This window comes from Globicephala melas, chromosome 7 (assembly GCF_963455315.2).
Source record: "Globicephala melas chromosome 7, mGloMel1.2, whole genome shotgun sequence".
NCBI lineage: Eukaryota > Metazoa > Chordata > Mammalia > Artiodactyla > Delphinidae > Globicephala > Globicephala melas.
The window spans coordinates 112330649-112354690 of NC_083320.1; the positions used below are offsets into that span (position 1 = coordinate 112330649).

A 24042-nucleotide genomic window follows, 5' to 3' on the forward strand; every position below is an offset into this window, starting at 1 on the left:
AAGAAACTACACATGGCTGGGAGGCATGGTGGGAAAAGACATCTCCATGGTCAAGCACTGGTGGGGGACCTGGGGTCACATTCCTCCCCCCACCCCTTTGCTCCTCTCACAACCTGCATGACCTCAGGCAAAATCCTTACCCTCTCTGAAGTACCTCACCTACCTCTCAGGATTGCCTGAAAGATCAGTAGGACAACTGAGAGTGGGCCTCTCTAGGTAAAGACAGATACACTTTGGGAGGCAGGTAGGTACACTTCTAATCAGCTCTTCAAAGAGCTTCAGAAAAGCTGGGCCCCCTAATGTAGAGAAATAATAACACTAATATTCGATAGCTTCATGGTGTCTTCTCACCTATCCATGGGTTTTCACATAGACCATTTTAGTGGAAGCCCACAGAAGGCTGTGGAGCGAGGGGAATGCCAGGCAACAAGGAGACAGCTGCACAGACATGCCCAGCCCTGCTGGTTCCTCAGCTACCTCGGAGCAGATACATAATGGGGACCTTGGTGGTCCTGGTATTGTGTCCCTGGAAATGCCACTTTCAAAGGTGTGGCTCTCAGCGGAACCCCTCCTTCAAGTAAATGCTCACGCAGAAGCCTCAACAGACAAACAAGGGAGAGATCTCTCCTGCTCCGACCCGCGCGGGGGATGCTGCAAAATTCCCTCAGATCCCCAGCGCATGTGTGTCCTCTGCCCTCCTACACATGCACGGAGGACTCAGCCTCTCTCGGCCCCACCTGCAGCTGCATCACCCCTAAAAACGCTCTTTCTCCTTCCTGTGCAGAACCCTTCTAATAACGTGCTTCATCACTGAATACAAATGATAATATCACCTTCTAAAACACCACGGGGACTACTTCATCCACAAAGCCTCATGGGCTTGAAGACCCCAGCCACACAACAGAAAGGACAGGTGTGTAGGGTGTTCATCATTTAGGTCTGTAATTGGGTTTTCTTGTAGCCTTAAAGGCTCCATGCTGGTTTGAACGCCGCTTTATCTGTCTTCTAGGGCCTGGAGGAAAGGAAGATTACCTTCCAGGAAAGTGCCACCTAGCCTTCTTCCTCACCTCCACCCTGTCCTCAGGAACGATGTCGTGTGGGCAATACCCGCACCACACCCCACTCCCCAGCCCAGTCCCAGGTGGGCGGCGTGCACTGTGCGACCAACACCCTGTGCCAGTGCTGGCACTCCAAGTCTTCCTACCTCAACTTGGAAAGACGGCGGAACCCGATGTGAGCGCTGTCCAGAAGCTCCCCCTTCTCTGAGGAGGCGGATCCAGAGGAACCTACCAACTCTCTGCTCAGCAGGGATCCGCCCTCCCACTCAGCTGAGCTGTTCTCCCAAGATTCTTCAGCAGTGATGAACTCTGAGTGGCAAACGGGCACGCACCGTGACCTGGAAATCGAGGCTTTGTGGTTATTTTCACGGAAATAGTAGCATCTCCAAAGCAACACTTCATCTCAGGGGTAAGCGTGAAATGTATAATCAATACTTGTTTTTCAAAGGACCATTGATATTGTAGTACTGTCAGACTGGTGGGAATGGGTCTTTCTTGACGTCACAGACCCTGGACTGGAGGGAAATCGTCTGGGGTCACACAGTCTTCAAAATAAATTGTGGACCTTCAAGAAACATCAGCTTGTTCTGAGTTTGGAACTTTCCAGTACAGCTTTTTCTGGCTGAGACCAGCTCCAGCTCATTTCAGTTTTTTCCTTTCTCTTTGACTGTGCTGGAGTTCTCAATACCTGGTCCTGTTATACTCATCCTGAAGCACAGTGAGTGGTGTAAGCCTTTTCTCCTCTTTGTAGGTATCTATCTGTAATGGAGCTGTAGGGGAGATGGCCTAACTAGCTTTCCCACCCAACTCTACATGAGCACGAGCAGGAGTCGGGGACGTCAGTACTGGACTAGATGGGCCCAAGAATGGGACCTATATCTAGAAGGATGAATCAAGGGGTATCATAAAATTTATCAAAATTACATGTGGATATATCCATTTAATTTTGGTTGAATCCCTGAACAACTGAACAACTCATTCAGTACAGATTGTCAGTCAGCACTTGACTCTAGTAAGGCTGCACCAAGCCCAGAATTTTCCTGTGGAAATACATGGAATACTTGTGGGGTGGCAATATTGACACAAGAGCCACAATCTATTATGTTATGCCTCTCAATCTATGCCTTTCGAACCCAGTTAGCTCAACAGGACATTGTCATTCTCCTGAACTCTTATCACTGCTTTAGGACTGGTTCACAACAAGAAAAAGGAACTTCAAACTTACAGGAAATAGAGTTTTCTTTTAAATCATACATTTTTCAACTTCATAACTATTGACATTTGAGCCAGATAATTCTTTGTTGTGGGGAGATGTCCTGTGCAATGCAGGATGTTTAGCAGCAGCCCTGTCCTCTACCTTAAATGCCAGTAGTGCCCCTCCCCCATTGGTGACAGCAAAAAATGTCTCCTGACAGTGCCAACCTCAACCCTGGTTGAGAAGCCCTGGCCTGGCAAGATGGCCTTTCCCAGCTGTGTGCATGCATGAGTGTGTACATGTGCTATTCAATCATTGCAGGGTTATGCTCAAGGTTACTTGGCAATTCATAAGGCACAGAATACAACCACTAGAATCATGAACACACATTGAATTGACAAGGATCTAGCAGAGACCATACATGTAAGGTAAAAATTCATATCTCAGGAAGAAATTCTCCAGCATAAGTGCAAAGGATAATGCTCAGAGATTTCTTAATTTTATAAGAAAGAAAGAAAAAAAAACACCTCACCCTTTCTCTTGTGAGAAATTCCTCAGCAAAGGTGTGCTTTCTGTAAAGCAGGGGTCTTTAGAACTGCAGCTGAAGAACTGGAGGAAAGGAGGGTGAGACCTGAAAAACACAGTGAAGGAAAGGGATCACCAACACAAAATGATGACTGTGCTCACTGATGGTTGTGGCTAGATTCAAGAACGTTTATCTGTTGATGGACACTTAGGTGATGTAGCACATATATACAATGCAATATTACTCAGCCATAAAGAGGAATGAAACTGAGTTATTTGTAGTGAGGTGGATGGACCTAGAGTCTGTCATACAGAGTGAAGTAAGTCAGAAAGAGAAAACAAATACTGTATGCTAACACATATATATGGAATCTAAGAAAAGAAAAAAAGAAGGTCATAAAGAACCTAAGGGTAAGACAGGAATAAAGACACAGACCTACTAGATCATGGACTTGAGGATATGGGAAGGGGGAAGGGTAGGCTGTGACAAAGTGAGAGAGTGGCATGGACATATATACACTACCAAGTGTAAAGTGGATAGCTAGTGGGAAGCAGCCACGTAGCACAGGGAGATCAGCTAAGTGGTTTGTGACCGCATAGAGGGGTGGAAAAGGGAGGGTGAGAGGGAGGGAGACACAGGAGGGAAGAGATATGGAAACATATGGAAACATGTGTGTATGTATAACTGATTCACTTTGCTATAAAGCAGAAACTAACACACAACTGTAAAGCAATTATACTCCAATAAAGATGTTTAAAAAGATGTAGATCTTTTAGAATGTGTTTGAACTTATATGACTCTCCATCTAAAGCAAATAGATATAGTTGTGGGTTAACATACTTGAAAACCAGAGTAACTACAAATCAAAAACATAGAATGGATTCACAAAAACCAAAAAGAAAGGAACTCAAGTGTAATACAAGAGAAAATCATCAAACCACAACAAGAAAAATAATAAGAAGAAATGAACAAAGAAGAACTGCAAAAACAACTGTAAAATACAGAATAAAATGGTAATAAGTACTTGCCTATCAATAATTATTAAATGTCAATGGACTAAATGTGCTGATCAAAAGACATAGGGTGGCTGATTGAATAACAAAGAAAGACCCTTCAATACATTGCCTACAAGAGACTCACTTCAGTGAGAAAAACACACAGACTGAAAGTGAAGGGATGGAAAAAGATATTTCATGCAGATTAAAATGACAAGAAAACAGGGGTAGCAATATCCATATCAGACAAAATAGACTTTAAAACAAAGGCTATAATGAAAGACAAAGAAGGACATTAAATAATGATGAAAGGATCAATATAAGAAGAGGATACAATACTTATTAACATATACACAACCAATACAGGAGCACCTAAATATATAAAGCAAATACTAACAAACTTAAAGGGAGAAATTGAAAATAATACAAAAATAGCAAGAAACTTTAACACCCCCACTGACATCAATGGACAGATCAACCAGACAAAAAAATCAATAAGGCATCAGAGGTCCTAAATGACAGAATAGACCAGTTGAATGTAATGAACATTTACAGGTGACTACATCCCCCCAAAATGCAGACTATACACTTTTCAAGGAAATTTCTCTAGGACAGACTACATACTAGGTCACAAAAATAGACTCATCTATTTAGGAAGATAGCAATAATATCAAGCATGTTTGTCGACCACAACAGTATGAAACTAGAGCTGAACAACAGAAAGAAAAAGAGAAAACAGTGGAGACTAAATAACATGCTACTAAAACACCAATGGGTCAATGATAAAATCAAAGTGGAAATCAGAAAATACCTCAAGACAAATGAAAATGAAAACACAACTTTCCAAAAGCTATGGGATGCAGCAAAAGCAGTTCTATAAGGGAAATTCATAGTGATACTGGCATTCCTTGACATAAAAGAAAAATCTCAAATGAACAAATTAACCTACCAAATACTTAACCTACCAAATAAAAGAAACAGAAAAAGAAGAACAAAGTCAGCAAAAGGAAGGAAATATAGAGATCAGAGAGGAAATAAATAAAATAGAGATTTTAAGAAAACAATATAAAAGATCAATAAAACCAAGAGCTGGTTTTCTAAAAAGATGAACAAAATTGACAAATCACACCAAGTCTCACCAAGAAGAAAAGCAAGGACACAAATAAACAAAATTAGAATTAAAGAGGAGAAATAACAACCAATACTAAAGATATACAAATAATTATGAGAATACTATGAACAGTTATATGCCAACAAATTGGACAACCTAGAAGAAATGAACAAATTTCTAGAAACATACAGGCTGCTAAGACTGAGTGAAGAAGAAACAGAAAATTTGAAGAGACTGATCACTAGAAGTGAAATAGAATCTGTAATTTAAAAAAAAAAAAAAAACTCCCTGTGAACAAAAAACAAAGACTGGAAAGATTCACTGAGAAACTTTACCAAACATATAAAGAAGAATATATACCTATCCTTCTCAAACCATTCCAAAAGATTGAAGAGAAAGGAACACTGCAAAATTCATTTTATTAGGCCACCATTTTCCTGATATAAAAACCACACAAGGACACTACGAAGAAAAATTACAAGCCAATATCCTTGATGAATATAGATGCAAAATTCCTCAACAAAATATTAGCAAACAAATCCAACAATACATAAGAAGGATCATACACCATGACCAAGTTGGATTGGTTCCAGGGTTACAAGGATGGTTCACTGTATGCATATCAATGTGATACAGCACATTAACAAAAGGAAAGACAAAAACCACATGATCATCTCAATAGACTCAGAAAAAGCATTTGACATAATTCAACATCCATTCATGATAAAAACACTCATCAGGTTTTAAAGAGTCCTTTAAGATACACCACCTGCATGTCACCTCAGCTTCACCTCTAGATTTTCTTTAACTCCCTTTACCCAAATCTACTCTTCAAACTTTCAGAAATACTTTTACTTCTTGTAACAGGCTTCCACCCTTGTCTAGGGCGTTTATATATATAATATGCTTTCTTTCAACATTGTTTGTATAGCATGTCATCTTCCTTCAGATCTCACAACCCTTCCACATCATCCAGGAGAAATTAAGTGGTCCCTGCTTTGTGTACTCCCTGAGGATCCTCGTGCCCACGTTTCCTGCAATGCATTTTAACTGCTTCTTTGAATACTCCCTTAGCCGGTGCAGAGGGGATGGCATGTTGGTCAGGATATATCACCCAGCAAAGAAAAATCCAAGATACCAGTCAGATTTTTTACCACAATTGTCTAGTTCAGAACACTGGACCACCAGAGAGCTCCACGTCCCACGGAATATCAGTCAGCAAGAGCTCTCCCAGAGATCTCCGTCACAATGCTAAGACCCAGCTCCACCCAATTACCAGCAAGCTCCAGTGCTGGAAACCCCACGACAAACAACTAGCAAGACAGGAACACAAGCCTACCCATTTGCAAAGAGGCTGCCTAAAATCATACGAAGTTCACAGACACCCCCCAAAAACACCACCAGATGCGATTCTGCCCACCAGAAAGAAAAGATCCAGGCTCATCTGCCAGAAAACAGGCACCAGTCCCCTCCACCAGGAAGCCTACACAAGCAACTGAACCAACCTTACCCACTGGGGGCAGACACCAAAAACAATGGGAACTACCAACTGACAGCCCGCGAAAAGGAGACCACAAACAAAGTAAGTTAAGCCAATAAGAAGACAGAGAAATACACAGCAGATGAAGGAGCAAGATAAAAACCCAACAGACCAAACAAATGAAGAGAAAATAGGCAGGCTACCTAAAAAAGAATTCAGAGCACTGATAGTAAAGATGACCCAAAACCTTGAACATAGAATGGAGAAAATACAGGAAACGTTTAACAAGGACCTAGAAGAACTAAAGAGCAAACAAACAATGATGAACAACACAATAAATGAAATTAAAAATTCTCTAGAAGGAATCAATAGCAGGATAACTGAGGCAGAAGAACAGACAAGTAACCCAGAAGATAAAATAGAGGAAATAACTAGTGCAGAGGAGAAAAAAAGAAAAATCAAAAGAATTAAGGACAATCACACAGACCTCTGGGACAACATTAAACACACCAGTATCTGAATTATAGGGGTCCCAGAAGAAGAGAAAAAGAAAGGGACTGAGAAAATATTGGAAGAGATTATATTTGAAAACTTCCCTAATATGAGAAAGGATATAGTCAATCAAGTCCAGGAAGCGCAGAGTTCCATAAAGGATAAATCCAAGAAGAAACATGACAAGAAACATATTAATCAAACTATCAAAACTTAAATACAAAGAAAAAATATTAAAAGCAGCAAGAGAAAAGCAACAAATAACATACAGGGAATCCCCATAAGGTTAACAGCTGATCGTTCAGCAGACCTTCTGCAATCCAGAAGGGAGTGGAAGGATCTTTTTAAAGTGATGAAAGGGAGAAACCCACAACCAAGATTACTCTACCCATCAGGGTCTCATTCAAATTCAACAGAGAAATTAAAACCTTTACCCACAAGCAAAATCGAAGAGAATTCAGCACCACAAAAGCATCTTTACAACAAATGCTAAGGAACTTCTCTAGATAGGAAACACAAGAGAAGGAAAAGACCTACATTAACAAACCCAAAACAATTAAGACAATGGTAAAAGGAACATACATATCGATAATTACCTTAAATGTAAATGGATTAAATGCTCCAACCAAAATACATAGACTGGATAAATGGATACAAAAACAAGACCCATATATATGCTATCTACAAGAGACACACTTCAGACCTAGGGACACATACAGACTGAAAGTGAGGGGAGGGAAAAAGATATTACATGCAAATGGAAATCAAAAGAAAGCTGGAGCAGCAATTCTTATATAACACAAAATAGACTTTAAAATAAAGACTATTACAACAACAAAGAAGAACACTATATAATGACACAGGGATCAATCCAAAAAGAAGATATAACAATTATAAATATTGATGCACCGAACATAAGAGCAGCTCAATATATAAGGCAAATGCTAACAGCCATAAACGGGGGAATCAACAGTAACACAACCATAGTAGGGGACTTTAACACCCCCCTTTCACCAAAGGACAGATCATCCAAAATGAAAATAAATAAGGACACACAAGCTTTAAATGATACATTAAACAAGATGGTCTTAATTGATATATATAGGACATTCCATCCAAAAACAACAGAATAGACTTTCTACTCAAGTGCTTACAGAACATTCTCCAGGATAGATCATATCTTGGGTCACAATTCAAGCCTTGGTAAATTTAAGAAAATTGAAATCATATCAGGTATCTTTTCTGACCACAATGCTATGAGACTAGATATCAATTACAGGGGAAAAAAACTGTAACAAAATACAAACATATGGAGGCTAAACAATACACTACTATATAACCAAGAGGTCACTGAAGAAAAGGGGAAATAAAAAAGACCAAGAAAGAAATGAAAATGAAAACACGACGACCCAAAACCTATGGGATGCAGCAAAAGAAGTTCTATGGGGGAAGTTTATAGCAATAAAAACCTACCTCAAGAAACAAGAAACATTTCAAATAAAGAACCTAAGCTTACACCTAAAGCAATTAGAGAAAGAAGAACAAAAGAACCCCAAAGTTAGCAGAAGGAAAGAAATCATAAAGATCAGATCATAAATAAATGAAAAATAAATGAAGGAAACAATAGCAAAGATCAATAAAAGTAAAAGCTGGTTCTTTGAGAAGATAAAAAAATTGATAAGCCATTAGCCAGACTCATCAAGAAAAACAGGGAGAAGACTCAAATCAACAGAATTAGAAATGAAAAGGGAAAAGTAACAACTGACACTGCAGAAATACAAAGGATCACAAGAGATTACTACAAGCAACTCTATGCCAATAAAAGGGACAACCTGGAAGAAATTGACAAATTCTTACAAAACCACAACCTTCCGAGACTGAACCAGGAAAAAATAGAAAATATGAACAGACCAATCACAAGGACTGAAATTGAAACTGATTAAAAATCTTGCACCAAACAAAAACCTGGGACCCGATGGCTTCACAGTAGAATTCTATCAAACATTTAGAGAAGAGCTAATGCCTATCCTTCTCAAACTCTTCCAAAATATAGCAGAGGGAGGAACACTCCCAAACTCATTCTACAAGGCCACCATCACCCTGATACCAAAACCAAACAAAGCTGTTACAAAAAAAGGATTCTTCAATATATGCAAATCAATCATTGTGATACACCATATAACAAATTGAAGGATAAAAACCATATGATCATCTCAATAGATGCATAAAAAGCTTTCAACAAAATTCAAAAACCATTTAGGCTAAAAGCTCTTCAGAAGGTAGGCATACAGTGAACTCACCTCAACATAATAAAGGCCATATATGACAAATGCACACTCAACATCATTCTCAATGATAAAAAACTGAAACCATTTTGTCAAAAATCAGAAACACGACAAGGATGCCCACTCTCACCACTATTATTCAACATGGATTTGGAAGTTTTAGCCACAGCAATCAGAGAAGAAAAAGACATAAAATGAATCCAAATCAGAAGATAAGGAGCAAAACTGTCACTGTTTGTAGATGACATGGTACTATACATAGAGAATCCTAAAGATGATACCAGAAAACTATTAGAGCTAATCAATGAATTTGGTAAAGTAGCAGGATACAAAATTAATGCACAGAAGTCTCTTGCATTCCTATACACTAATGTTGAAAAATCTGAAAGAGAAATTAAGGAAACACTCCCATTTACCATTGCAATAAAAAGAATGAAATACCTGGGAATACAGCTACATAAGGAGACAAAGGACCTGTATGAAGAAAACTATAAGTCACTGATGAAAGAAATTAAAGAAGATACAAACAGATGGAGAAATATACCATGTTCTTGGATTGAAAGTATCAACATTGTGAAAATACTATACTGCCCAAAGCAATCTACACATTCAATGCAATCCCTATCAAACAGTCAATGGCATTTTCACAGAACTAGAATAAAAAATTTCACAATTTGTATGGAAACACAAAATACCCCGAATAGCCAAAGCAATCTTCAGAAAGAAAGATGGAGGAGGAGGAATCAGGGTCCCTGACTTTAGACTATACTACAAAGCTACAGTAATCAAGAAAGTGTGGTACTGGAACAAAAACAGAAATATAGATCAATGGAACAGGATAGAAAGCCCAGAGATAAACCCACGCACATATGGTCACCTTATCTTTGACAAAGGAGGCAAAAATATACAATGGAGAGAAGACAGCCTGTTCAACAAGTGGTGCCAGGAAAACTGGATAGCTACATGTAAAAGAATGAAATTAGAACACTCCATAACACCATACACAAAAATAAACTCAAAGTGGATTAAAGACCTAAATGTAAGGCCAGACACTATAAAACTCTTAAAGGAAAACATAGGCAGAACACTCTTTGACATAAATCACAGCAAGGTCCTTTTGTACCCACCTCCTTAAGAAAGGGAAATAAAATCAAAAATAAATAAATGGGACCTAATGAAACTTAAAATCTTTTGCACAGCAAAGGAAACCATAAACAAGATGAAAAGACAACACTCAGAATGGGAGAAAATATTTGCAAATGAAGCAACTGACAAAGGATTCATCTCCAAAATATACAAGCAGCTCATGCAACTCATTATCAAGAAAACAAACAACCCAATCTAAAAATGGGCAGAAGACTTAAATAGATATTTCTGCAGTGAAGATATACAGATTTCCAACAAACACATGAAAGGACGCTCAACATCACTAATCATTAGAGCAATGCAAACAAAAATCACAATGAGATATCACCTCACACTGGTCAGAATGGACATCATCAAAAAATCTACAAATAATAAATGCTGGAGAGGATGTGGAGAAAAGGGAACCCTCTTGCACTGTTGGTGGGGATGTAAATTGATACAGCCACTATGGAGAACAGTATGGAGGTTCCTTGAAAAACTAAAAACTACCATACAACCCAGCAATCCCACTACTGGGCATATACCCTGAGAATACCATAATTCAAAAAGTGTCATATACCACAATGTTCATTGCAGCTCTATTTACAATAGCCAGGACATAGAAGCAACCTAAGTGTCCATCAACAGATGAATGGATAAAGAAGATGTGGCACATATATACAATGGAATATTACTCAGCCATAAAAAGAAACGAAATTGAGTTATTTGTAGTGAGGTGGATGGACCTAGAGTGTGTCTTACAGAGTGAAGTAAGTCAAAAAGAGAAAAACAAATACTGTATGCTAACACATATATATATGGAATCTAAAGAAAAAAAAGAATGGTTCTTTAGAACCTATGGGCAGGACAGGAATAAAAATTCAGACGTAGAGAATGGACTTGAGGACATGGGGAGTGGGAAGCGTAACCTGGGATGAACTGAGAGAGTGGCATGGGCATATATACACTACCAAATGTAAAATAGATAGCTAGTGGGAAGAAGCTGCAGAGCACAGGGACATGAGCTCAGTGCTTTGTGACCACCTAGATGGGTGGGTTAGGGAGGGTGGGAGGGAGGGAGACACAAGAGGTAGGGGATATGGGGATATATGTATACGTATAGCTGATTCACTTTGTTATACATCTGCAACTAACACAACAATGTAAAGCAATTATACCTCAATAAAGATGTTAAAAAAAAAAGCACTCATCAAAGTGGGTATAAAGGTAACACATCTCAACATAATAAAGGCCACTTACAACAAACCCACATTCAGCCTAATGCTTGATGGTGAAAAGCCAAATGCCTTCTTGCTAAATTCAGGAAAAAGACAAAGATGCTTCTCTTTAACATAGTATTGGAAGTCCTAGCCACAGCAATCAGAAAAGAAAAAGAAATAAAAGGTATCCAAATTAGAAGGAGACAGGTAAAACTGTCACTATTTGCAGATGACATGATATTTTATTTAGAGAACTCTAAAGTTTACACCTCAAAACTATTAGACCTAATAAAGGAATTCATCAAGGTTGCAGGATACAAGATTAATATACAGAAATCTATTGCATTTTTAAACACTAATGATGAAATATCAGGAAGAGAAAGTAAAAAAAAAAAACCTTGTTAAAAATCTCATCTAAAAAGAAACCTAGGAATAATCTTAACTAAGGGAGGTGAAAGACCTATATAATGAAAACTATAAAAATTAATGAAGGAAATTGAAGGTCGTTCAAAGAAATTGAAAGATATTCTGCGCTCTTGGATTGGAAAAATTAATATTATTAAAATGGCCATACTATTGAAAGCAACCTACAGACTTACTACAATCCCTATCAAAATAGCCGTGATATTTTTTACAGAATTAGAACAAATAATTCTAAAATTTATATGGAACCACAAAAGACCCCAAGTTGCCAAAGCAGTCTTGAGAAAAAAGAACAAAAATGGAGGTATAACCCTACCAGACTTCAAACTATACTACAAAACTACAGTAATCAGAACAGTGTGATATTGGCACAAAAACAGACACATAGATCAATGGAACTGACTAGAAGTCCCAGAGATAAACCTACTCACCTACAGTCAATTTATGACAAAGGAGCAAGAATATACAATGGAGAAAAGACAGTCTCTTCAACAAGTGATGCTGGGAAAACTGGACAGCCACATGTGAAACAATGAAATTAGAGCACTTCCGCACACCATATATAAAAATGAACTTAAAATGGTTTAAAGACATAAACGTAAGACATGACACCATAAAACTGCTAGAAGAGAAAATAGGCCAAACATTTTCAGACATAAATCATAGTAATATTTTCTTAAATCAGTCTCCCAAGACAAAAATAAATTAATTAATAAAAACAAAAATAGGGCTTCCCTGGTGGCACAGTGGTTGAGAGCCCACCTGCCGATGCAGGGACCGCGGGTTTGTGCCCCGGTCCGGGAGGATCCCACATGCCATGGAGTGGCTGGGCCCGTGAGCCATGGCCACTGAGCCTGAGCGTCCAGAGCCTGTGCTCCACAATGGGAGAGGCCACAACAGTGAGAGGCCCGTGTACCACAAAAAATAAATAAATAAATAAATAGGACCTAATCAAACTTAAAAGTTTTTGCACAACAAAATGAAAAGACAACATACAGAATGGGAGAAAATATTTACAAATGATGGTACTAACAAGGGATTAATATCCAAAATACACAAACAGCTCGTACAACTGAATATTAAAAAAAAAAATCCAATAAAAAAATTGGCAGAAGACTTAAATAGACATTTTTCCAAAGAAGACATACAGATAGCTAACACGCACATGGAAAGAAACTCAATATCACTAACTATTAAAGAAATGCAAATCAAAACCACAATGAGATATCACCTCACACCTGCCAGAATGGCTGTCATCAAAAAGTCTACAAATAAAAAATGTTGGCCAGGATGTGGAGAAAAGGGAACACTTGTACACTGTCGGTGGGACTATAAAATGGTACAGCTACAAACTACTGTATAGCACAGAGAATTATACCCATTATTTGTAATAACCTATAATGGAATATAATCTGTAAAGATATTGAATCTCTAAGTTGTACTCCTGAAACTAACACAATACTGTAAAACAACTGTATTTCAATGAAATACATATATATAAAATAATAGCTTTGGACAATATGTAACAACACTGATAGTATTTATAATATAAAATTACATAAAAGAAATATAAAATGACGTTTACTATGAGCACAAAAATGTAAAAATACATATTACATATGGGAGAAGGCCAGAAGGGAATACAGGTAAATGCCAGTAGATAGTAATAATTGTTGTAAAATCATTTTTCCCCTTCAATTTCCAAATTTTTAACAATTTATTTACTTTGGCTTGTTAATAGTAAAAACAGTAATCAGTTCATGACAGATGAACTGGTCATGTCACATAATTCAGTCTGATAATATACTACATTTAATCCATATCAGATCTTATGTGCTATTTTATAATAAAAGAAAGAATTCATTCAAAGTTTTCTGGGATTTGAGATTCAAAACCATGCTATATTTAGATAAGGGAATGAGAAAGGGAGTGAAGAAATGGGGGAGGCTGTGTGAAACATTGTTTACTTTTTCTATGAAGAAAACTAGCATATTAGAAAAATTCATTCATCTTTAACTTGGCAGTTTTGTTTGGTCTATGTCATTTAAAATGTATAAGCAATTTATTCCTCTCACTTGGAGGCCTCAAGTAGCAAAGGGGTGGAATTCCTCAGTGAGGAACGGGGGAAAGCAGCATCAAGAAGTATCCTGCAGAGTTCCAGGGCTGCAGCTACAAGAGGAGGTTCAGAATCCCAAACATAAGGGTCAGGGTGCCACCAGAATGAAGTCTGCTTTCTCTATTTTTTGTTGTTTATTCCCTCTGTTATAGGATTATTGTTAAAAGAGAGCAAAATCAGAGCTGGGGAGGATGGCATAGTAGAAAAACTCTGAGCTCACCTCCTCCCACGGAAACACCAAAATTATAACAATTTATAGAGCAACTATCAGTAAGAAAGAATTGAAGGCAGAAAAGATCTTCTACAACTAAAGATATGAAAAAGCAACCACAAGATGGATAAGAGGGGTGGAGATGCAGTATCCCCTGTGTGGGCAACCACAAATGGAGGATAATTACAATTGCAGTGGTTCCCCACAAAGAACAAGAGGTCTGAGCCCCACATCAGGCCCCCCAGCTGCACCAGGAAGATGAGTCCCCAGAAGGCCAGTGGGGCTTACCTTCAGGAGAGTCAGAGAGCTGTGGAATATAGAGTCTCCACTCTTAAAAGGCATGCACAAAACCTCACATGCTCCAGGATCCAGGGCAGAAGCAGTAATTTGAAAGGAGCCTGTGTCAGACAGACCTGCAGACCTTGGAGAGCCTCCTGGAGAGGAAGGAGGTAACTGGAGCTTACCCTGGGGACATAGATGTGGGTGGAAGAGCTTTTGGGGATCTCACTCTACCATGAGGACATTGGTGTTGGCAAGCATCACTTTGGAATCCTCCTTCCAGCTTATAAGCACCAGGACCGAGTCTCACCCACCAGCCGATTGACACTAGTACTGGGACACCTCAGGCCAAGCAACCAGCTGGGTGGGGACACACCCCCACCCACCAGCAGACCCACTGCCTTAGGACCTTCCAGCCACCCAAGGACACAACCCCACCCACGAGAGGGCACAGAACATGGACCCACGCATCAGCATACCAGCACTAGCCCCAAGACCACTGTGGACTGTTGGGACCCAGCCCCACTCACCAGCAGGCCAACACCAGCTCCAGGACACCCAGGCCTTAGGGCCAGAGACATTGGTAAGCAGCTCCACCAAAAAACTGAGAGCCAGCACTTACCCCAGAATGCCCAGGACCCTGTCCCTGCCCACCAATAAGCCGACACCAGCTTTGGAACAGCTTGGGCCCCTCAGCTAGCCACACCAGGATTTGGACCCACTTACCAAAGAGCTGACACCAGGTCCAGAACCCCCTGGGCTCTGTAGCCAGAGACCCCAGGATCCAGCTTGGCCAACCAGCAGACTGACACCAACTCTGGGACCCCAAGAGTCCTGAAGCCTGGGACCCCCAGAGTCCTGAAGCCAGAGACCCCAGCACCCTGGTATACCCACCAGCAGTCTGGCACCAGCCCTGGGACATGCTCCCCTAAGCCCCACCCACCAGCAGGATGATACCAGCTCCAGGAGCCCCACAAGCCCAGCCCAGCCCACCAATAGGCTGACACTAGATCCAGGACCCTTGACATTTTTTTTTTCTTTAAGAGAAATAAGCCTCTATTTTCTTATTTCACAAATAAAGCTGGCTGAGTTGGTTGCTTTTTGGTGATTAGTCAAAGAGAACAACAACTCTCATATCTTCATCTGGCTCCTCTGGCCCTCCATTTGCTTCAAATTTGGCTGTGGCTGTGGTAGCAGTAGGAGCAGCAGTGGTTGCAGCACTAGCCCTGCAACCATTTGGGCTCTGCAGCCAGCCACTTTGTGACACAGCCCCACCCATCAGCTGCCAGAATCCTTTGCAAAAGGCAGGGCCTAGCAACCAACCAGACCAGGGGCCAGCCACCCACCAGACGACCCACAGTAGTCAGCTCATCACAACAGAAGGACCCACACAGCCCACATAGGGGGCAACACTAGAGTAGTTAGCTCTGATGACCAGAGGGGAGTGCCCTGCTGAGACATATAGAACATTTCTTCCATAAGGCCACTTCTCCAAGATACAAAAATGTAACCATTCTATCTAATGCATAGGAATAAAAATAGAGAATTAGGTAAAATAAGGTGACAGAGGAACATGTTCCAAATGATGGAATAAAATAAAGCACCAGAAGAACAAAGCAAAGTGGAGATAAACAATCTACCTGATAGAGTTTCCATGGAAATGACCATAAAGATGCTCAACAAATTCAGAAGAATGGATAAACACAGTGAGAAGTTTACCAAAAACTTAGAAAATATAAAGAAAAACCAAACAGAGCTGAAAGATACAATAACTTAAATAAAAAATACACAAGAAGGAGTTTTGCAGCAGATTAGATGAGACAGAGGAACAGGTCAGTGAACTGGAAAAGTAATGAGAATCATGCAAGCTGAACAGAAAAAAGAAAAATTTATTAATGGAACAGTTTAAGAGACTCCTGGGACAACATCAAGCATACTAACAAACATTCACGTTATAGGGGTCCCAGAAGAAGAAGGAAAGAGAAAGGGGCAGAGAACTTATTTGAAGATATAACTGCTGAAAACATTTCTAACCTGGGAAAGGAAACAGACATCCAGGTCCAGGAAGCACAGAAAGTTCCAAATAGGATCAACCCAAAGTGATCTACACCAAGATACATTATAATTAAAATTACAAAAATTAAAGATAAGGAGAGAGTAATAAAAATAGCAAGGGAAAATAACTAGTAATGTATGAGGAAACTCCCATAAGGCTATCAGCTGATTTTTCAGCAGAAACTGCAGTCCAGAAGGGAGTGATTTGATATATTCAAAGTGATGAAAGGGAAAAACCTACAACCAACTATACTGTACCTGGCAAGGCTTTCATTCACATTTGATGAAGAGATCAAAAGATTTACAGACAAGCAAAATCTAGAAGAGTTTAGTACCAGCAAACCACCTTTAAGGGACTTCTCTAAGCAGAAAAGAAAAGGCCACAACTAGAAATATAAAAATTACCAAAGGAAAAATCTTATTGACAAAGGCAAGTATACAGTTAAGGTAGTAGATCAACCACTTATAAAGATAGTAGGAGTTTACAAAAGCAGTAAAATCATCTATGTCTGCAGTAAGTAGTTAAGGGGTACACAAAACAAAAGGATGTAAAATCTGATGTCAAAAACAGTAAATGTTGGGCTTCCCTGGTGGCACAGTGGTTGAGAGTCCGCCTGCCAATGCAGGGGACACGGGTTCATGACCCAGTCAGGGAAGATCCCACATGCTGAGGAGCGGCTGGGCCCGTGAGTCATGGCCGCTAAGCCTGCACGTCCAGAGCCTGTGCTCTGTAACGGGAGAGGCCACAACAGTAAGAGGCCCGCATACCACACACACAGAAAAAAAAAAAAAAAAAAAAAAAACAGTAAATATTGAGAGGGAGTAAAAATGCAGGGTTGTTAAAAAGCATTCAGGGCTTCCCTGGTGGCGCAGTGGCTGAGAGTCCGCCTGCAGATGCAGGGGACACGGGTTCGTGCCCTGGTCCAGGAAGATCCCACATGCCGCGGAGCGGCTGTGCCGTGAAGCCATGGCCGCTGGGCCTGCACATCCAGAGCCTGTGCTCTGTAACGGGAGAGGCCACAACAGTGAGAGGCCTGCATACCACACACACACACAAAAAAAAGCATTCAAACTTAAGAAATCAGTAACTTAAAATAAGCATGTATATATATATATATATATATATATATATATATATATATATATACAGATTGATGAACCTTTAGCCAAACTCATCAAGAGAAAAACAGAGAGAGCACAAATCAATAAAATCAGAAATGAAAAGGAAGAAGTTACAGAAATACAAAGGATCATAAGAGGGCTTCCCTGGTGGCTCAGTGGTTGAGAGTCCACCTGCCAATGCAGGGGACACGAGTTTGTGCCCCCGTCCGGGAAGATCCCACATGCTGCAGAGCAGCTAGGCCCATGAGCCATGGCTGCTGAGCCTGCGCGTCCGGAGCCTGTGCTCTGCAACGGAAGAGGCCACAAGAGTGAGAGGCCCGTGTACCACACAAAAAAAAAAAAGGATCATAAGAGATTACTACAAACAATGAAATGGGCAACCTGGAAGAAATGGACAAATTCCTATAAATGTACAACCTCTAAAGACTGAATCAGGAAGAAATAAAAAATATGAACAGATAAATTATCAGTAATGAAACTGAATTAGCAATTTTTAAAAACTCCCAACAAACAATGATTCATGACCAGATGGCTTCATGGGTCAATTCTACCAAACATTTAAAGAAGCATTAACATCTACCCTTCTCAAGCTCTTCTTAAAAACTGCTGAGGAAGGAACGCTTCTGGACTTTTTCTACGAGACAAAGATAGCTTCTTTTTTAAAAAAAAGAAAATTACAAGCCAATATCACTGATGAACATAGATGCAAAAATCCTCAACAGAATATTACAAACAGAATTCAACAATATATTAAAAGGATCAAACATGATGATCAAATGAGTTTTATCCCAGGGGTGCAAGGATGGCCCATTATCCACAAATCAAAGTGATATACCACATTAAAAAATTGTAGAACAAAAATCATCTTATCACCTTGATAGATGCAGAAAAAGCTTTTGACAAAATTCAACATCTATTCATGATTAAAAAAAAACTCTGAAACAAGTGAGTATAGAGGGAACATACATCAACATAATAAAGGCCACATATGACAAGCCCACCGTTAACATCATACTCAATGGTGAAAAGCTGAGAGCATTTCCTCTAAGATCAGGAAAAAGATAAGGATGTCCATTCTAGCCTCTTTTATTCAGAAAAATATTGGAAGTCATAGCTATAGCAATTAGACAAGAAAAAGAAATAGAAGAAATCCAAACTGGAAAGGAAGAAGGAAAACTGTCACTGCAGATGACATGATACAATACATAGAAAATCCTAAATACACCACCAAAAATCTACTCGAGCTCATCAATGAATTTGGTAAAGTTGCAGGATATAAAATTAATATATAGAAATCTGTTCATTTCTTTATACTAACAACAAATTATCAGAAAGAGAAAGCAAGAAAACAATTCCATTTACAATTGCATCAAAAAGAATAAAATATCTAGGAATAACTCTAAACAAGAAGGTAAAACTATAAGATGTTGATGAAAGATAGTCAAGATGACAAAAACAAATGGAAAAGTATATTGTGCTCAGGGATTGGAAGAATTAATATTGTTAAAATGACCATACTACCCAAAGCAATCTACAGATTCAGTGCAATCCCTATCAAAATACCAATAGTATTTTTCATAGAACTTGAACAAATAATTCTAAAATTTGTATGGAAACATAAAAGACCCCAAATAGCCAAAACAATCTTTAAAAAGAGCAAAACTGTAGTTATCACACTCCCTGATTTCAAACCATACTACAAATCTACAGCAATCGAAACAGCATGGTACTGGCACACACAAAAAAGATACATAGCTCAATGAAACAGAAGAGATAGCCCAGAATGGACCCACACTTACATGGGCAATTAATCTATGACAAAAGTGTCAAGAATATACAACAGGGAAAAGACAGGCTCTTCAATAAATAGTATTGGGAAAACTGGACAGCTACCTGCAAAATAACAAAACTAGACTACTTTCTCACAACATATACAAAAACAAATTCAAAATGAATTAAAGGCTAAATGTAAGACACGAAATCATAAAACTTCTAGAAGAAAACATAGGCAGTATGCTCTTTGACATCCGTCTTACCAATATTTTGGGGGATGTGTCTCCTCAGAGAAGGGAAACAAAAGCAAAAAACAATGTACACATCAAATTAAAAACCTTTTCCACAGTGAAGGAAACTATCAGCAAAACAAAATGTCCACCTACTTAATGGGAGAAGATATTTGCAAATGGTATATCAAAATAAGGGGTTAATATCCAAAATATAGAAAGAGCACATACAGCTCAACATCAAAAAAAAAAAAAACAGAAAACAAAAAACAACCAATTAAAACCATGGGCAGAGTACCTGAATAGACAATTTTACAAATAAGACATATAGATGGTCAATAGACACATGAAAAGATGCTTAGCATGACTCGTCATCTGGGAAATGCAAATCAAAACCACAATGAGATATCATCTCAGACCTGTCAGAACGGCTATCATCAAAAAATCTATAAATATCAAACCTTGCCAAGGATGTAGAGAAAAGGGAACCCTCATACACTGTTGGTGGGAATGTAAAATGATGCAGACACTACAGAAAACAGTATGGAGGCTCCTTTAAAAACTACAAATAGAACTACTATATGATAACGCAATTCCACTCCTGGGAATATATATGGAAAAAATGAAAACACTAATTTGAAAGGACATATGCACTCCTATGTTCATTGCAGCATTAGTTACAGTGGTCAATGTATCCTGCATCTGTGGAATACATGAATAGACAACGAATCATCCCAAATTGAGGAGGTGGACTTTGAGAGCAAGATTTGTGACTTTTTCTCCTTCTTCTCTTTTTGTGAGTTTGTATGTTATGCTCTGTGTGAGATTTTGTCTGTATAGCTTTGCTTCCACCATTTGTCCTATCCGTCCATTTTTTGTTTTGTTTTGTTTTGTTTTCAATGTTTTTTCTTCATAATTATTTTTTAATAACTTTATTATATTTTATCTTACGTTATTTTATTTTACTTTATCTTCTTTCTTTCTTTTTTCCTTCCTTCCCTCCTTCCTTCCTTCCTTCCTCCTTCCCTCCCTCCCTCCTTTCTTTCATTCCTTCTTTCTTTCTTTTTTTCTTTCTTTCTACTTCTACTAATTCTTTCTTTCTACTTTTTCTCCCTTGTATTCTGAGCCATGTGGATGAAAGGCTCTTGGTGCTGCAGCCAGGAGTCACTGCTGTGCCACTGAGGTGGGAGAGCCAACTTCAGGACACTGGTCCACAAGAGCCCTCCCAGCTCCACATAATATCAAATGGCGAAAACCTCCCAGAGATCTCCATCTCAACACCAGCACCCAGCTTCACTTAACGACCAGCAAGCTACAGTGTTGGACATTCTATGCCAAACAACTAGCAACAAAGGAACACAACCCCATCCATTACCAGAGAGGCTGCTTAAAATCATAATAAGTCCACAGACACCCCAAAACACACCACCAGACGTGGACCTGCCCACCAGAAAGACAAGATCCAGCCTCATCCACCAGAACACAGGCACTAGTCCCCTCAACCAGGAAGCCTACACAGCCCACTGAACCAACATGAGCCACTGGGGACAGACACCAAAAACAACGGGAACTACGAGCCTGCAGCCTGCAAAAAGGAGACCTCAAACACAGTAAGATAAGCAAAATGAGAAGACAGAAAAACACACAGCAGATGAAGGAGCAAGATAAAAACCCACCAGACCTAACAAATGAAGAGGAAATAGGCAGTCTACCTGAAAAAGAATTCAGAATAATGATAGTAAAGTTGATCCAAAATCTTGGAAATAGAATAGACAAAATGCAAGAAACATTTAACAAGGGCCTATAAGAACTAAAGATGAAACAAGCAACGATGAACAACACAATAAATGAAATTAAAAGTACTCTAGATGGGATCAATAGCAGAAAAACTGAGGCAGAAGAACGGATAAGTGACCTGGAAGATAAAATAGTGGAAATAACTACTGCAGAGTAGAATAAAGAAAAAAGAAGGAAAAGAACTGAGGACAGTCTCAGAGACCTCTGGGACAAAATTAAATGCACCAACATTCGAATTATAGGGGTTCCAGAAGAAGAAGAGAAAAAGAAAGGGACTGAGAAAATACTTGAAGAGATTATAGTTGAAAACTTCCCTTATATGGGAAAGGAAATAGTTAATCAAATCCAGGAGGCACAGAGAGTCCCATACAAAATAAATCCAAGGAGAAATACGCCAAGACACATATTAATCTACTGTCAAAAATTAAATACAAAGAAAACATATTAAAAGCAGCAAGGGAAAAACAACAAATAACACACAAGGGAATCCCCATAAGGTTAAGAGCTGATCTTTCAGCAGAAACACTGCAAACCAGAAGGGGTTGGAAGGAAATATTTAAAGCGATGAAGGAGAAAACACTGCAACCAAGATTACTCTACCCAGCAAGGATTTCATTCAGATTTGATGGAGAAATTAAAACCTTACAAGCAAAAGCTGAGAGAGTTCAGCACCACCAAACCAGCTTTACAACAACTGCTAAAGGAATTTCTCTAGGCAAAAAACACAAGAGAAGGAAAAGACCTACAATAATGAACCCAAAACAATTAAGAAAATAGGAACAGGAACATACATATCGATAATTACCTTAAATGTAAATGGATTAAATGCTCCCACCAAAAGACACAGATTGGCTGAATGGATACAAAAACAAGACCCATATATTTGCTGTCTACAAGAGACCCACTTCACACATAGAGACACATAGAGACTGAAAGTAAGGGGATGGAAAAAGATATTTCATGCAAATGGAAACCAAAAGAAAGCTGGATTAGCAATTCTCATATCAGAAAAAATAGACTTTAAAATAAAGACTATTAGAAGAGACAAAGAAGGACACTACATAATGATCAAGGGATCAATCCAAGAAGAAGATATAACAGTTGTAAATATTTATGCACCCAACGTAGGAGCACCTCAATACATAAGGCAAATACTAACAGCCATAAAAGGGGAAATCGAAAGTAACAGGGGACTTTAACACCCCACTTTCACAAATGGACAGATCATCCAAAATGAAAATAAATAAGGAAACACAAGCTTTAAAGATTACATTAAAAAAGATGGACTTAATTGATATTTATAGGACATTCCACCCAAAAACAACATAATACACATTTTTCTCAAGTGCTCATGGAACATTCTCCAGGATAGATCATACCTTGGGTCACAAATCAAGCCTTGGTAAATTTAAGAAAATTGAAATTGTATCAAGTATTTTTCCGACCACAATGCTGTGAGACTAGATATCAATTACAGGAAAAGATCCATAAAAAATACCAACACATGGAAGCTAAACAATACACTACTTAATAATGAAGTGATCACTGAAGAAATCAAAGAGGAAATTAAAAAATACCTAGAAACAAATGACAATGGAGACACGACGACCCAAAATCTATGGGATGCAGCAAAAGCAGTTCTAAGACGGAAGTTTATAGCAATACAATCCTACTTTAAATAAAAGGGAAACATCTCGAATAAACAACTTAAGCTTGCACCTAAAGCAATTAGAGAAAGAAGAACAAAAAACCCCAAAGTTAGCAGAAGGAAAGAAATCATAAAGCTCATATTAGAAATAAATGAAAAAGAAATGAATGAAACAATAGCAAAGATCAATAAAACTAAAAGCTGGTTCTTTGAGCAGATAAACAAAATTGATAAACCATTAGCCAGATTCATGAAGAAAAAAAGGGAGAAGACTCAAATCAAAATAATTAGAAATGAAAAAGGAGAAGTAACAACTGACACTGCAGAAAGACAAAAGATCATGAGCAATTACTACAAGCAACTCTGTGTCAATAAAATGGACAACCTGGAAGAAACGGACAAATTCTTAGAAAAGCAAAACCTGCCAAGACTGAATCAGGAAGAAATAGAAAATATGAACACACCAATCACAAGCACTGAAATTGAATCTGTGATTTTAAACTTACAACAAACAAAAGTCCAGGACCAGATGGCTTCATAGGTGAATTCTATCAAAAATTTAGAGAAGAGCTAACACCTATCCTTCTCAAACTCTTCCAAAATATAGCAGAGGGAGGAACACTCTCAAACTCATCCTACAAGGCCACCATCACCCTGATACCAAAACCAGACAAGGATGTCACAAAAAGAGAAAACTACAGGCCAATATCACTGATGAACAAAGATGCAAAAATCCTCAACAAAATACTAGCAAACAGAATCCAACAGCACATTAAAAGGATGATACACCATGATCAAGTGGGGTTTATTGCAGGAATGCAAGGATACTTCAATATATGCAAATCAATCAATGTGATACACCATATTAACAAATTGAAGGAGAAAAACCATACGATCATCT

At 38.7% G+C, this 24042-nt stretch overlaps 1 protein-coding gene across 7 annotated transcripts in view; it reads right to left on the bottom strand.

Annotated features, from left to right (window-relative positions):
• Positions 1-24042, bottom strand: part of OCA2 (OCA2 melanosomal transmembrane protein) — a 257288-nt gene that overhangs the window by 206734 nt on the left and 26512 nt on the right. For all 7 annotated transcript variants that reach the window (XM_030840343.2, XM_060301520.1, XM_030840342.2 and 4 more), the window contains 2 exons: positions 2786-2884; positions 1205-1396 (listed from right to left, as the gene is read on the bottom strand). In XM_030840343.2, the coding sequence (XP_030696203.1) occupies positions 1205-1396; positions 2786-2884 (291 nt within the window). The remainder of the gene's footprint in view (positions 1-1204; positions 1397-2785; positions 2885-24042) is intronic.